At 30.4% G+C, this 17,140-nt stretch overlaps 1 protein-coding gene across 7 annotated transcripts in view; it reads right to left on the bottom strand.

The window, feature by feature from the left end:
* Nucleotides 1-1,380: 1,380 nt before the first annotated feature.
* The window catches only part of LOC106468808 (phosphatase and actin regulator 2-like), a 77,325-nt gene continuing 61,565 nt past the window's right edge, over nt 1,381-17,140 (bottom strand). For all 7 annotated transcript variants that reach the window (XM_013929249.2, XM_013929247.2, XM_022397163.1 and 4 more), the window contains 7 exons: nt 12,489-12,664; nt 11,662-11,818; nt 9,346-9,401; nt 8,082-8,143; nt 7,184-7,321; nt 4,603-4,679; nt 1,381-2,482 (listed from right to left, as the gene is read on the bottom strand). In XM_013929249.2, the coding sequence (XP_013784703.1) occupies nt 2,467-2,482; nt 4,603-4,679; nt 7,184-7,321; nt 8,082-8,143; nt 9,346-9,401; nt 11,662-11,818; nt 12,489-12,664 (682 nt within the window). In that variant the 3' untranslated portion in view covers nt 1,381-2,466. The remainder of the gene's footprint in view (nt 2,483-4,602; nt 4,680-7,183; nt 7,322-8,081; nt 8,144-9,345; nt 9,402-11,661; nt 11,819-12,488; nt 12,665-17,140) is intronic.

Below are 17,140 nucleotides of genomic sequence, written 5' to 3'. Positions count from 1 at the left end.
AACTGGATCCAAACCCAGCCCCCTAAACCAGTAAGTAAAAAAAAGTGTAGAAGGGTTATACTGCCTGTCAAGCCTGAACTCACTGCTGACGACCCTGTGACCTTCAACTTTTATTTAGCATGTGGTGCTGCACACACTGGATTTAAACCACTGTGTTCAGTATGGCACCAAAAGGACATGATTGTCCTCCAGTTCATGCATAATGCATATATTTACTTTTTGTTTCTCTTCTCCTCATATCAACTAGGACCTGTGAATATATAGTTATAAGAGTAGAATTGTATTTATGGTACTATATGAAGATTATAAAAGGTATAAATACTTCTATATGTGCCACAATTTACTCTTATATAAAAAAAATACACTTCTCATTTCAAACTGACAGTTAAATCTTACTAAATAGGTATTCCTTCAGTGTTAAACTTATAAAAATCTCATAACTTCAGTTTATTTTTAAAATAAAAACCATTATATTAGGACTATTACTACAATATTTAGTCATGAGCCATTGTCCTCCTATTTAATTTGGTTAATGAGATATTGCAGTCATTTCTGTATTTAATTTTTCTCTTTAATAATTAGTAGTTATTTTAGATTTTTCATTGACACTAAGAAGTAATTGTTCCCTTCTCACCCACCCACCCCTATACTGAAATATTTCTGGCTGACACTGGTCCTTACAGGTGCATTAGTTGAAAATAATATTTTAAGAAATATATATCAGGCTTGGTTGATAAATGGGATTGAGTTATTTGGGGAATTTTAAAGACAAGTTTCTTTACAAGTTTGAGTTTTAACTCTAGTTGGTGTTCACAAAGATTTTTCATTTTTTTCCATCTCTAGAATATCTCTGAAACGTGAACTTTCTAACTTCTTAAAGTTGGATAAATCATGTTAATATAAACTTGTGATCACTTGTTTGCTTTATACATGATTTAAGCTGTGAAAACAATTTTCTAAAGTACTGTAAAATAACTTCATTGCGCCATTACTTTTAGTTTATTTTTTTAAATTACTAAAGTATGGTTAGTTGTTGTTTCACAGAAGTCCAATCGCTAAAGTTCCCTTGTTGTACTAATAATGTTCCAAAAGTAGCACCTCCATACTGTGAGAGGAAATAGCTGTTCTGCTGAGACATTAAATTTATGAATTATGCCTGTGTTATCTATACATCAATAGTTTCACAGTTCTAATAGCAAATTAGACTATCCATACATTTTGTTCAGCCTCATTTAAAGTAATAGTAATTTTGATTTTAAAGACTAACCTTAACTGATAATCAGCTTTGCAGTAGACTGCTGTGTTCAGTGTTTATGTAAACATTGTAAATATCTTGTTGTCATAACTTGCATATCAAACAAACACCAGTTGTACAGACAATGTTTTGTAGAATAATTTTTATTTTTGGTAAATTAGATGAACTGTAAGAATTAAGTCAGTAATAAACTGTACAATTATTTTAAATAGTTCATGGTGTTTTTCATTACAATACTAGTCAAGTAAGAACTGCAATTAAGTTTTTTAAGCAACTAAATTATATCAAAACAAATAGCTATTCACTTTTAACACTAAATTCAAGTACTCAGGCAAGAAGGAAATTGCTTATTTCACAAGCAATTTCAGTAATGGTTACAACTCTTTTGGTTGGATTATTTTGAAGAAATCTCAAACAAAGTATTTCAAAAATGTGTCCAATTTTAATAACTTGTTGAAAAAAAATGTTAAAAATGTAGTTACTACAAAACCAAAATTTGATAAGGATAATAAAAGTATTTTCATTATTTCTTTTACCATCTTTAATAAAAATAACTATTATTTAATACCAAACAATTTTAACTCATAAAATTTAGCTTTTACGTTTTCATGAAGTAAGCACTTTAAAGTTGATTGATATTTGCAGTAATGAAAATCTAGCTCCAATGTTTCACTTCTAAAATACTACCGAGTGTTTTTCAGTCACTCTCATCATTCCACTTAGTTTGAATGTCAATCCAGTCAGATGATTATATTAACAACAATGATGATGTAAGAGCTGCTGAGAACAAACATTTTTCCAATATACAGAACTTTACTATATTACAATATGTTTATTATAAAATGACCATAGTTTAGACGTAATCTTCAATTCTAAAAACTGTAAAGTTCCATTATAATATTATTTAAAAGAATTAAAAATAATCAGTGAAACACTTTTGTCTTTATAACCCAAAACATGATCACAACAAAATGGGGTTTTCTTGTTACTCTATATACATATAATTGGAGACAAGTGGAAGTTTTCTAATGAACAACAATCCTGTATTAAACAATGTTACAAGAAAATACCACTTCTTGGAAAAGGACGAGTCAGCTGGCTTTGGAAAAAAAGACTACAAAGCTGGCTTAGGTCTAATAGAAACCCTGCATTACTATCTGTCTCGTAGAATGGGGGAAAAAAGTATACAGCACACACTAGTTGACTGATCCTCAAGGTCGATGAAATCTAAATAGAAAGATAAACATTAGACAGAAAACTATTAAATTAAACATTGCTCATTCTAATAGCATTATTGTATATATTAAAATAAACGTTGACTTTGTAACGAATACTTGGTGACACATTAAAGAAGAAATAATACAAAGAAATGGAATCTTGGTTAGAGAATTTTGTATGAAATATACTGATGTTTCTTGAAAGTGATTTTCCAACCAAGCTAGTGACTATATACACTTCTACAGATACAGTTAAGGTATCAACTACACTCACTCAACTTGAATGAAGAATGTATTATGTTTAATCTATTCCTGGAGGAAATACCAATATACAGCCACATTTTATAACAACTGTCTATATATACCATTAGTCTAGCAGCCAAACTGTACAAAATGGTTTAGTTTTGGTGTAATAGAATGAGAATACTAAGTAAGCCTCTCAAAAATCTGTTAGCTTATAAAACGCTTCCTTAAGTTACTGAAAAATTATATTTAATGGCCAAAACTAATAATATAACAACTTTTTATTTTATTCAGTCAAAACAATTACCAAATGTGCAAGATATACATGTATAGCACTAAAGGGGGAAACAAGCAAGAAATTCGACTTTGTTGAACAAAATGCATCTAGTATGTGCATCGTCCCGAGAAAAAAAAAGACAAATGGGCTCTCCCATATGGTTATTCTAATGACTTTAATATTTTCCCACTTTTCTGAATGTTGCCCCTCTCAAGTTTCACTTTCAATATTATGACTATGTTATAAGCTCAGTTTTCTTTATAGCAGCCAATGAAGTTTGATTAATAGGAACAGCCATTTCAGTAATACTGACATCAATCTGTTAAATGCTTATGGCTTTAGTAATAGTATATATTTTGTAATCTGTATCCTCACAGGTTCTTCAGATCAGTAGCTTTATGTGTTTTAATGCACGAGATACATGTTAATGGTAAACTTTTTTTTATCTATTCATTAACACCATTCTAATCAGTTTTAGGAACAAGTGTAAAATTTCATGTTTTTCTGAAACTTGCTATCATAATGAAAAATATACTTTTAAGTTAATCTTTATTTTGCCCAAAATACACTCTTAACCATGGGTTCTGAACTTTTTTGCTGCTAGGAAGAAGTGCCAAGGCCAACCAGTGCTCCAACCTGCACAGAGCTGGGGAAAATTGCCTAGGCCAACCAGTGCTCCAACCTGCACAGAGCTGGGGAAAATTGCCTAGGCCAACCAGTGCTCCAACCTGCACAGAGCTAGGGAAAATTGCCTAGGCCAACCAGTGCTCCAACCTGCACAGAGCTAGGGAAAATTGCCAAGGCCAACCAGTGCTACAACATGCATAGTGCTAGGGAAGAATGTCAAGTCTCATTAGTGCCACAACAATAACAAAATTTGCAAACCTTGTACAGATAGCATTAATACAGGTCTTTACAAAAAAGACCGATCTGTCAAGACATGAATGTATTTTTGTCAGGCACACATGCATGTTGTGGTCAATGATCAACCAGAATTCTGAAGCCACAGTTTCACATATGTACCTTGATCTGAATGGGACTACCAATTTCTGTGTTGTAGAAGAAGCAATACTGTATTCACTGGATCACTCTCACCAAAGCTTCTAAGTGACATGGTTTTGAGGGAGCTGTCCAATGAAATGTCAATGAGTTCTTCTAATATCTTTGTTGGAACAGAAGAAAACGCAATTTATCTTTGATATTCCCAATAAAGGGTTTTTTTTAACATACAGATGTGTAACTGCATGCTATCTTACTTATCTATGCAAGAGCAGGAATGGCGTTTATTTATTTCAACAAGGTGGGCTACAACATGACATTATTACACTTGTGATTGTACTTTGACTTGTTTTCAGGTCAATGGTTAGGAGTACATTGTATAATACACAATTATGTTACATAGTGATTTTCCTTGCAAATTAAAACCCAATCTAGCCCATTCAGAAATGTTAAATGGTTATCAGGTATAGTTTCATTTATAAGCTAATAATTTCAAATATAGAAGATCATATTCTGACACTAGGCTGGAGAAAGTTAAAAGAAATGTTTACAGACATATATAAAATTGCATAAAGGATCCAATTCTTAAATATTTATATACTGTAACTGACCTCGTGAACTGGCGACTGGCTTCATGGACTTCCATTTCTAAGCTTTTAAATTCATTCAGTTCTTTCCTTATTGCAGCCTGACGGGAAAAACAAAGCATATTTATTTGTAATCTTTACTAAACTAAGAGTTGTTTTTTTAACCTGTGTTTATAATGAGTACCAATGTGAGTATACATCTTCATAATCTGTACAAATATTGAATGTAGTCTTCATAATCTATACCAAGATAAGTGTTGTCTTCATAATCTGTACAAAATTCAGAGTTGTCTTTGTAACCTGTACCAAACTTATTGTCTTTGTAATCTATACCAAACTGAGGGTTGTGTTCATAATCTGTACAGAACTTAGTGTTGTTTTTGTAATCGGTAGTATACATGACAAACTGAATATTGTCTTTAGAGCTTGTAACAAATTAATGCTGTCTACATAACCCATATCAAACAGTGTTGTACTGCACTATCCTGACAACATTACAAAATAATATCAGTGACATCTATCATTCAATACCCAACTACTTAAATGATGAGAGTGACAACTTAGTACACTTGAATGTGTCTAAATTCCACATTGTTTTCTTTTTATCTCTTAAGAAAATTTTTATATTTTACAGTGCACAACACACGCTATCTTTCAACAAAAATCAAAAATTCTCATTGATGAGATGGATACTGAACCCTTGTAGCAAAAAATTCAAATGAACATTTTGAGTACAGGATCTATTCAAAAAACCTTTTGTGCATAGGATGTGAAAAGAACATCAGGAAAAAACAGACTAGTCAGAATTAAATGACTGATAGAACAAGATAGTTGAAAAAAAATTGTTGATCACAGGATTTCACAGCATATCAGACACAAGTAGATCAGTCATGATTCAAATCTTTCATAAAAAATTAAACATCTTTATTCACTTTATAAACATAAACACGTATACAACATTAAAAAGTTTCTTGATATAATGTTGCTTTTTTATACCATGTAAGTTTATTGTAAGACAACTACTTGATAATCTAAGGCTACTTTATGCCACGTCAGTTTATTGTAAGACAATTACTTGATAATATAAGGCAGCTTCATTATACCATGTTAGTTTATTGTAAGACAATTACTTGATAATCTAAGGCAGCTTCATTATACCATGTCAGTTTATTGTAAGACAACTACTTGATAATCTAAGGCTACTTTATGCCATGTCAGTTTATTGTAAGACAATTACTTGATAATATAAGGCAGCTTCATTATACCATGTTAGTTTATTGTAAGACAACTACTTGATAATCTAAGGCTACTTGTTTATACCATGTCAGTTTATTGTAAGACAACTGCTGCCGTGTTTAATGAAAATTAAAATCCTCATATAACTACTGCTAATTTAAATGTGAAAATAACTTTTTCTTGAACCCTATCCTAGAACTTAGTAAAAGATGAAACAAAAATTACAAAGATGGGACACAAGATAAACTAATCACCCACTTTAAAAACAATAAGAACTTTGGGAGGAAACCTTTAAGAGAAGCATCAAAGAAGATGGAGATTCTTGCATAAATGACAAGCTTATGGTACTTCATAATGGACTACTGGAAAATTGGACTACCTTAAAGTTATGAGAACTGTATTGTGTTGACCCATATGTAAAGTCACAAAACTAACAGTAGCTTTGGCAGGCAGCTGACAGTTCAAAATCTTGTAGAAATACTTCTTGAGTGTTATGAAGATGCAATTAATAATACATCTTCACTCTCACATGCTAGTTCAGTTAAAAATTAATATATTATGAAGTAACTGGAAGAAATGTTTGGAAACTTTTTTTCATTCGACACTTATATGATGAGTTATTATTTTCTATGATGCTTTGACCACAATTCATAGCTTTGCCTTTCCTGCATACAACAAAGGTGTTATTAACAGATAAAACTTTGGAATTTGTTTTGACCACTACTGGTTTCTTAGAAGTTCTTAGCCTAGTTTTAGTAATAGAAATTTTACCAACTGTACTCAAGTTAATCACTAACTTTTTTGGACTTGACAACAACAATACTTAGTCTCTTAAACACATTCTACATGTTATCACAAAATAACAATTCAAGTTACGTTTAGATAGACTTTATAGCAAGACACACAAATGGAATATACTTGTAATGTTATGTTTTATCTACACAAGGCATAAAAAAGTAGAGTAAGCATAATCAGTTCAATCAAAGAGTAACAACAAGTACCACTTTTGACACCTACTCTGTAATAAGTATAATTATGTTACTGAAGAACAGAATGGAACAAGAAATAAAATGTTTCATAATAAACAAACACAAGTTAACTAGTTTTATACATTTCATAGTTTTGTTTAATGTTAATTTCACTGTTTTATATACAAGAGGATAATATTATGCAAAAACAATCCTAATGTACATATTGTTTTATCCTTAGCACATATTATTCATCATAACATTACATTTACGTCTCATTTTTCAAGAAACTACCAGTTTTATCCCTAGAAATGTGATGGTGACCACAGGTTAACACACATTCAATATTTACTCAGGAAATTTCTGCTTAAAGAACTAAACAGAGAGAGTAGTGTCCTAACCTTGTCTTTTGGGGTTAGTCTTGTCCAAGGCTTGTCTGCTTTACGGTCATAGTCTTGAGCCTGTGTTACCTCTATGTAATCATTGAAGCGAATAATTTTTCTTTCTTTTAATTCATCTATTGTTGGTCTGAAGCTCAACTAAAAAAATGTTTTTAATGAAAAAAACATGTAACAAATAATATAACATTACACTCAGATTATCTACAAACTTGTATAATACTGGCTAGAGAAAAAAAAATTCAATTACTCTCCTGATGATTAAAAAAAATATTTTATCTACATTTTAGCACTGTAGCTTCTTCAGAGCACGTACATAAAGTCTATGCTACAAAGTTTGAAAAACAACGAATCATTGTATAACAGCAGTTCTACTATACCTTGTGTTGTATGCTATAGCTAAATGGCTGGGTTACAATACTAAAATTCTTAGTTTAGACTGGTGTTATTAAAATTGTGATCAGTCTTAATGTGAAGTAATATAATTCTTACTACTTATGAATGGATAATACTTCATCACACACACATCTTTTCCTAACGTTAGAATTCTCTTGGAATAAACCTTCTAACTATTTGCTTTGTCAAAGTTTCTTTTTGTTACTAATTAACATTAAATTTTTAGAAACAAAAATTACGTGTAAATAAATAAAGGGCAATTTTATGTTTGAAAAATGGCAGTGTCCTTAGAGTAGACATAACCAATATCTGAAACTGGAAATATACTATAATTATTTGGACATGAGAGAAATCAAACAGTTCCATCTTGCAAACATGCAAAAAAGTATGATGGGAAATTGCATCCTTTATGTAATACACTAACAGACGATAACTAGTGAAGTTTTTATTTATTTAATATATATCATGCACGGCAGGCACCCTTAACATATTGTTTGATATTTACCTTTCGTATTAATGTTTTCTTTGTTTGTTCCTTTTCTTTTCTCAATTCTTCAGGTGTTTGGTCTGAAAGAAAAAGTCATTTTTTGCTTTTACTGATTATAACAAAACTTGTTATTATATGTAGAACTAACATTAGCTAACATGTTTTTATGTCAATATCAGAACACCAATGAACTACAAGAAATTCTAGAATAAAGTTTGTATAATACACTTTTCTAACTTACAATTAATTCAACTTGTTCTTTTACAAGTTATACCTTTTACAATAACTAATAAAATTTTTAAAACGTACGACATTTCGATCACTGGTGCAATCGTTCTCAAGCACACAAGTTTTTAACTGTAAAGAAGGTTTTAGTACTTAAATCAACAATCTACTCACAATGTATTTAAACTTTAGAATTAATAGTGGTTACTTATACATGTGCATATTAATCCGTGTGAATTGACATATTATTCATTTACAGATGAACAGAAAAACAAAAAAAAAGTAAATAAATATGACAGTGTTGTGTGAAATATTTGTATAAGATTAGGAATGTCTTAGGAAATAGCATCCAAAGACATAGAAATGTGCCTGGGGATTTGTAAATTGTGAAATTGTTTGATTTTATTATTAAGGCTTCTCAGATTTTTCTTCTGTTAATGTCAGGTTCCTGTTTTAGTATGGTGACAAAAAACTGTGGTTTGTTTGGTTCAAATGTTCATGGATTTAGGAAGGGGTTTTTTGGTGTTCTTTTAACCTGCTGTTCAAAGAGTTCTGTCCTGTTTCTTCTATATTAAAGCCTGGGCAGTTGTTACATACTATTTTGTATATGTTTTCTGATGGGGTGGGTTTGTACTATAATTTTCTTAATATGTATTTAATTTTCATTCCAGGGGTGAAAATGAATCTAGCCATTATGTTAAGATTGTATTTATGTGCTAGACTTTTCCAAATTTCTGATAGAGGTATGCTACTATTTTCTATATATGGGATAGTGTGAGTGATTAGGTTTCCTTTGTTTTGTAGTGTGTTTTTTAATTTGTTTGTTCATTAAATGTGTTTTGTCTGTACTTTTTTAATTCATTAATTACTAGTTTTGACTTAATTAGCTTGTTTATCTATTGATAAAACAGCAGTATTCTATATTACTAGCTGAATAAGAGAAATGATGTAATAGATGTCCAGAATTAGAACTGAAGTTTTAAAGCATGTACTTGTTAGAGTATGTATACATAACATCCAAATTTCATTAATAGAGTAAAAATAACATGATACATACATTTTAGAATGTTCCTCTGCTCAAGTTCTTCAGGAGAAGGTCTTAAACTCAGTCGTCTGTCAGACAAGAGACAAAGTGAACTCAATTAACTCTCTCAACACAGGCTTGATCAATTGGACTGACCACATGACCTCGTTGTATTCGTTTATAAAGTCTTTATAGACTTAAAACTTCTAACTTTCAATATAGTGTATACATTTTCACAAAATTTGGCAGTCTTTCAGTTAACATTACAAGTCTTTCACATTCAAAAAGTCATATTTCTTAGTGAAGTATTTTTAATAAACTAAAATAAAGATTTGTCCAAGAATATATTGAGTATTTGTTTTGAATAGTCCGTGTGCAAAGTGATTTTCATGCCAAGATTAAAAATATTTTTCTTCATCTCAAAAATCTCAAATTTCATTGTGTAATCTCTAAAACCTCCTAAACACATTTCAAATGTTTGTTTTCAATAAAACTTTATATTTTATCTGTTATTTTCTCCACCCTAACTCAATTTGACTGACCTTGTACCCCCCTCAAATCGAAATAAATCCAAATTTTTTCTTTCTAGAATGACTTCCAACATAAAGTAAAACTACATTCGTTTTTCCTAAGTAGCTTTAAATTCATAACATTATAAATCTATTTATAAGTAAATTTAATTATTTTGTTGCCCTTTGAATGTGTCTAATTACTATCCGTGCCATTGTAAGTCAGTTGTGGAATGTGCTGCTCATGTTATGCTATCAAATTACATTACGAGCTGAGCCGCTCGCATGCATGCCTTATGAAACATTTATATTATATTATCATTATTTATTTTACCTAATCTAATCTTAATTAAATTAAAAAATACCTATTTTTATATTTTAATTTATTTTATAATAATAAATAGAGAATAAACATGAAAAACAAGAAATAAAGTACTTACCCAATCTTCTTTTTTATTGCTGTCAATCATCAATGACACTTAACCCTACTTTTATTTTATTTTTTATATACTAATGGTAGTAATGCATTAAATATTTTTTATTTAATTAAATAATGCATCCAAGAACACAGAATAATAACATGCAAAAAGCAGAGAATTTCCCCTAACTCTCAAAATTCTTGTGGCTTTCTAACTATGCGACAAGAGCCAATACAAATTCATCCAAGCTAGTCATTAAGCTTTGCCACAGGAACAGAGCTTGCACTCCAAGTGAAAGTGACGATTATGTGTTCAAAACACAAAGTTATACAATACATCATTTGATAGATGAAAACCTCGACTTTTTATTGGTTATAGGTAATATATAATTAAACGTAAGAGAGAGGATGAGACAGGTGGGTGTGACAGGAGGGGTCTGATTTCCTATTTGATAGCTCTGTAACCAAACAAAATTGAAGGCTTTAAAAATTATGGTTTGTCTGAGCAATGACAACTTTATAATGAGTAATTTATAATTAATTTCATACTTTTTTTAGAGGGGTGGTGGATAAAATAGAGAAAAGAAGATGCTTAGAGAAAACATGTCATGTGTGTCACACTTGGGGAAATTCAGAATTTTTTAAAATATTGACTTGTAAAATTAAGAACTTATAACTTATGTACTATATTATATACTAATTGGTATAGCATAAACAAAAAGTAGTTTAATAAAATTTTGAATGTAAGACACCAAACCCTCGTGTCATGAGCAGTAAAGGATACACGTGGTGATAGGGTTAAATACTTAACGTTTTTTTTTGTTTTGTTTTTATGTTCAAAAGTTAACTAGTCTTAATAATTATGCTGTCAAGCCATATATCTGAAAAACAAAATACTGTAGCATTTGTCTTGCATTAAGCTGGCTTCAATGTTTAGTGGTTTGTAACAAAAAAGTTACTTTTGAAACAGGTTTCCATTGTGCAAGTCATCCTAATGAAAAGTATATATAGTGCAAAATATCCAATACATTACGAAAAACCCGTGCTTGTAAAAACTGATATAGAACTGATATGATAAGCATATACAATACAAAATATCCAGTAAACATATGTATACACTGTGAAAAAACGTTTTAAAAACAACACGTTTTGGACCACATGTCTGGTATTCAGTGGCTACAACACAAACTCAAGTTAAAATCAATATAATCAACTGTGGTGTGACAAAACAAAACAAACGTTCTGGCTGATATACAGTCTTTGTGCTGAGTGCCACACAATCTACATCATTCATAAAAACAATAATCTGTGTTGTTACAAGACACACTAAACTTCCATTACACCAATCAGCCTCTTGTTTTCCAGCTTTTTAAACTACTTTTACAATATTTTATTGCACAACTTACTGTTTTGTTAACTTACCGTATAAGGTTATTTCCCACAGCATCCCAGCTTTGCTGTTTTTCTTTTTTGGTCTGCAATTGAAGGATGTTTTTGTCAATAAGTTCCTGTCTGTTAGGTCGCTGAGCTAATTTCAATGCTAGAGAATCTTTCCTAGCAATTTTAGCAGCTAACCGGGCTGTCAAGACACAAACACAAAAAACAGTTACATATACAAACCTAATATATCTAGTGACATCAACACAAATTTACAACAAACACTACATCAGAAGATATTTATTAAGCAAGTTTTATATTTGTAATGCATTTCTAGCACCTGAAAAAAATATATGGAAAAAGTCTTTTGTTCAAAAATATCTCAGATTAACCAAAACATTTTGCTCTAAGCAAGAAAATATAGAACAAGCAGGATTTTACTTTAATACTAAAATGGTAACAAGATACATCCTTTATCACTCTCCATTACTGGTGTCAAACCATAAAGATGCTGTTGTAATGAATAATTAGTATATCACTGATGAACAATGTATCATATTTGCTTTAAATACAAAGAAAAGCAAGTACAATTAAAATTCATCGATCACTGTTTACAAAAAAAAGTCGTATACGTATTATGGCAAGATGCTGTTTTGTAAATCTTATGAGTCAAACAGTACATGCACTCAACCAGTACCCTTAGATACTCTCATTAATGAAACTATAACTTAAATAATGAATTGAAAAAAAAACAAAAAAAAGCCACCAATCATTGAACAATTTTTTATAGTGTCTTCTACTCATTTCTGTTCTCTTGGATGTGTCTTATAGTACCTCATATGAATGAATCTATTCAACACAGCTTTAGTTACCTCGTTCATCTTCTCCATAATAATCCCTCCAGTTAATTGGTCCATCATCAGAATCGTCACTCGAACTGTCGTAATCTACTTGATTACTGACTGTGATGGCTGGTAAGGGTTTGTTCTCTTTGTTATCATGAAGATGAGAAGAGGTGACTGCTGTGTAGTCAGGAGTAGCTTTGTTTCTACAGAAGAGGAGGTTGTGGAACTTAACAACACTTAGCTTTTGACAAAGACAAACTGTAACAGGTAATAAATGAATCACTTACTCAACTGTGAACTAGAATATAATTTGAAACACTGTCTTAACTTTCACAGAAATCAGAAGTTTAATATAACAAAACATTATATGCATGTATATAAGCAGAACATATTAACACTCATTAGTAATATTATATCACTGTAAGTCATTTTTTACTAACCCAACATGGTTTCCATTAAGAAGAATGTAACAAAATGTTAACTATACCTTGTTTGTTGTACACCACTGAAGGGGACTTTCTGCTCAAGCTTGGTAACAAGTGCAAGGCAGCATAATGAAATTATGTTATAAACTCCAATTACTCGAAACTGTTAGGTTAGTAAAGAATGATGCAACTCAATTTATTATCAGTCTTATCGTGATGTCATATTATGTGCATTGCTACTAAATGTCAGGTTCTGCCAGTTAAAACAGCCTACATCATAAAACAAAGCTGTATTATATTCTTGGCAATTATGTATAATATACACAGAAGTGTGTTATTAAAGTCTTGCAGTTGTTAATGACGAGGATCTCTCTATAATGCATATGCTTCTTGTATCATCTCTGTTGTAAATTATCTTGATATATGCATTCTTATGATCCCTGTTGTTTTCTTTTCAGGAGAATGGGTAGATGTGACATATATTCACTAAACTTAACTTTTCCATGTACTTTTCTATATAGCTAACAATGAGGAAAATAAAATAAACAACACAAGAGCACTGTTAAGCACAAATACTGTTCTAAATACAGTAAAAACTGTTAACACAAAATTAAAGTTTTAAACAAAAATTCTGATTGTATACAGGACATTTAGGCATGTTGACCTGTAATATATATATGAAGAAGAAACAAAATAATAATACTAATGATATACAATAAAAATATATGTATAAAAATGGAGCAAGTTCATCAAGGCACTGCTCTAATCAATACGGGTCATAGTCAAGGTGAAAAAATTTGTCAAACTTAGAAAATGTTTCTTTTGTTAATTTTGGGTAAAGCTACTTTATGACTATCTGCACTAATGGTTCCCAATTTAGAAGTGATAGACTAGAGAAAAGGAAGACCACCCACTAACCAACAAATATTGAGATTAACCACCACATTATAATGTCCCCACAGCTAGAATGGCAAGCATGTTTAGTGGCAGGGTTTGATAGAATGCTGGCAGAATGCAAGTCAAGTGCCTTGACCACTAGGTCATGCCAGGCCTTATGGCAAAAATATCATCAATATATTTATGACACAATAATGGTTTAAATTCATCAGGACCCTGCTTTAACTCTCTCAACATGAGGTTGGTCAATATGACTGACCTCATAACCACTTTGTACTCATTATAGTTTCCATACTATAACTTTTAATATAGTATGTGTATTATCACAAAATTTGCAGACTTTTAGTACACATTGAATTTCATTTGTACACAAAAAATCAGTCTTTTTTAATGAAGTATTTTTACTAAAGATTTGTCCATGAATATATCGAATCTTTTTTTCACTAGTCTGAGTGCAAAGTGAAATTTAAATAAAATTTTAAAACTTTTTTCATTTTTGTAATCTTCAACACCTAAATAAATATTAAACTTTTTTTTTTCAGTAAAACTTTGTATTTTATCTATTATTAACTCTACCCTAACAGTATATTTTATTATTCAGCCAATACACAAATCATCAAAGTATATTGAAAAGCTGTAAAATCTGAAATAAAAAGAGCAGCTGTGACCCTTTTTCTTTATTATTGGTCATGAAGTTTCAAAGTACTTCTCTTGAGAGTTTGAACTGCAAAACATTTCACATTTATTTTCTGTGTTTATTTTATTGTCAACATCTATAGTAAATTTCCTGAAAAGAAAGCAATAAATCACTGCTTGTGTCATTAGACTGTTTATGTTACATTGTAATATGATATTCTCGAGAGCAACAAAGCATGCACAAAGAAATAAGCTGACTTTGAATCTGTGAAAATGTTTATTATATGTTCAGAACTAATCCAATAAAAATCACAAGTGTTTGAATATTGATCATCTTTCTGGGATGTTTGGAATTTAGAGGTATACCATATAGGCATTCAAAGATATTATTTGTGTACATGATTATACAATCCACTTTCCCTTTGAGCAAATTTATTCATCAACCATTAAATACTATTTAATCCCAAATGCTTAAACTTTAGTTCTTTTTATTAAAACATAAAAGAAGAAATAAAAAAAAAGTTTGAAAACAAAGTGTTACAGTGTCATGAGATTTTGCACTCGTGCATCGTACGTGCTAAGCCTTATTTATTCTTCCAAGTGACAGGTGAGGAGATATAATTTTTCAGGCTTCAAATATATATTTTGGGAAACATTAATTGTCAACTTACTATATTAGTGCACACAAAACCCCAGAAATTTATCTGAGTTTCTAAACAAGCTATATATCACTTAAAAAAATCTCATATCTGTTCAGAGCAGCAATTTAGTCATTACAATTCAATAACTTTAGCAAAATTATGACTTCCTCCTTCAGGCCATATACTGTCAGATTTACATACACAGGAAACTACTCTTTCTCTTGGTAGTAACCACTTAGTCATAAGAAATAGGTGGAACTAGACAAAAGTTTTCCAAAGAATGTAGTAGTGGGAAGAGCCACTCTACTAGATTGGCTAAATATATTAACGTATCAGCAAATCAAAGTGGTGGGAAGGTTCCTATTTTATATTCTAGCTTGTCTTCAAGTTTCTAATTCGTTAACCACTGTATACATTGTACGGTAGACATAATAAAATATATACTAAGCAATAAGACAACAGGAGGTAGTATGTGACAAATAAAAATTGATATTTACCATTATTTCTTTATATTTCCTTTTCATTTAAGAAATTAATATATATATATTAAAATTTTGATTACAAACTGCACTTTGATGTCAATTCCAGTGACATAAGTAAAGTTATTTAAAAAATGTTGAAAATAACTCTCTTAAAGGTCATGACATGCACTCTTTAACCTGCCTGCAGCAAAGGGTTAACCAATACTAGTCATGATCACAGTGAAAGAGGTTTGCCAAACATGTTCTCCTCTCTTCTTTTCTTCATAAATAAATTTGAAACTTAAAAAGAGCTAAAACATGGAGGACTTATTTTTTATACTAAACTTTACACCCAAATTGATATTAAAATAAACACTGCATAAACTAAAAGAACTGAAATTAAGTCAAGAATTTCATGTGCAAAAACCTAAATATATATGTTGACTTGAAAACATCTGATCTGTTATAAGTCTAGACACTGTACAAACTATTTTGAACTTACAAAAGTGTATAACAGATGAAATATGTACAAGTTTGGTACAGCCAATTTTCTTAAAGAACTTATCAGCAAAACAAATTTGTGTTCCCACTGTTACAACCAACATTATACTTATCAAAGAGATTAAATATCTCAGCTTACTTAATTTGGGATGTTAAAATAAGCCTCAAACAGATCAACTTTTTCATGGTTTGATATGTAGTTTGGGTTGGTAAAAAGATTCATGTACATCAAACAGATCAATTTTCTCATGGCTTCTTATTTAGTTTGATATGTTAAAAGATATAAATATAGATATAGGAGAATAATTTAACATTTAAGTGGATCATAAATGAAATAACAGAATTATCTAGGAATACTTTCAATCATATTTTGAGTGTATGAAGATCTGGGAAATGAAAACATGACATTCATTAATTCTTTCACTGCAGATAGGTGCATTGTACAAAGTACATATCCATCAAAGTAACCATGATAATAACTTTTGATAATGTACATGTATCTTCACGAAATTTTGCAGATCATCAGTAAACAGCACAAGGCTTTTGTAAACAAAATATCAAGTTGTTTAACTCTTTCATCATGGGCTCGGTCCCTAGGAACAATCTCATAACCATTTTGTGCTTTATAGTTTTCATACTATAACTATCCAACATGCAAAGTAATTTTCATTTCAAATTTCACATGTGAAATGTTTATAATGTCCAGATAGTTATCACAAGTTTCTTAAGAAAAATCTTTATATTTTATCTGATATTTTCAGTAATGATTCTTTGTATGGGTTTGGTAGATTTGACCGTTCTTGTAACCACCATAAAAAATTAGAAAATAAATATAAATCATGCCTTTTCTTTCTAGAATGGCAACAAATTATAATACTAAAAAATAAATGTTTAAACTAAATAGCTTAAATCTCATAACATTGTACATTTATATATATTTATTATACTGACCTTTCAGCCATGCCTGGATAACAATACAGAAGTTACAATGATATGGCACACGTGCACTCATTTTACCATATCCAATAACTGACCTTTATTCTTTACAAAGTGACCTGTCTTGGCTGTGTTTTAGTAGACTAGTATTTTGTAGAATACAGTCACATTTCAATTATTAT

The sequence above is a fragment of the Limulus polyphemus genome, unplaced genomic scaffold (assembly GCF_000517525.1).
Source record: "Limulus polyphemus unplaced genomic scaffold, Limulus_polyphemus-2.1.2 Scaffold3171, whole genome shotgun sequence".
NCBI classification, from domain to species: Eukaryota; Metazoa; Arthropoda; class Merostomata; order Xiphosura; family Limulidae; genus Limulus; species Limulus polyphemus.
Note: the sequence above shows the minus strand (reverse complement) of the source record. Positions and strands in the feature narration are given on the sequence as shown.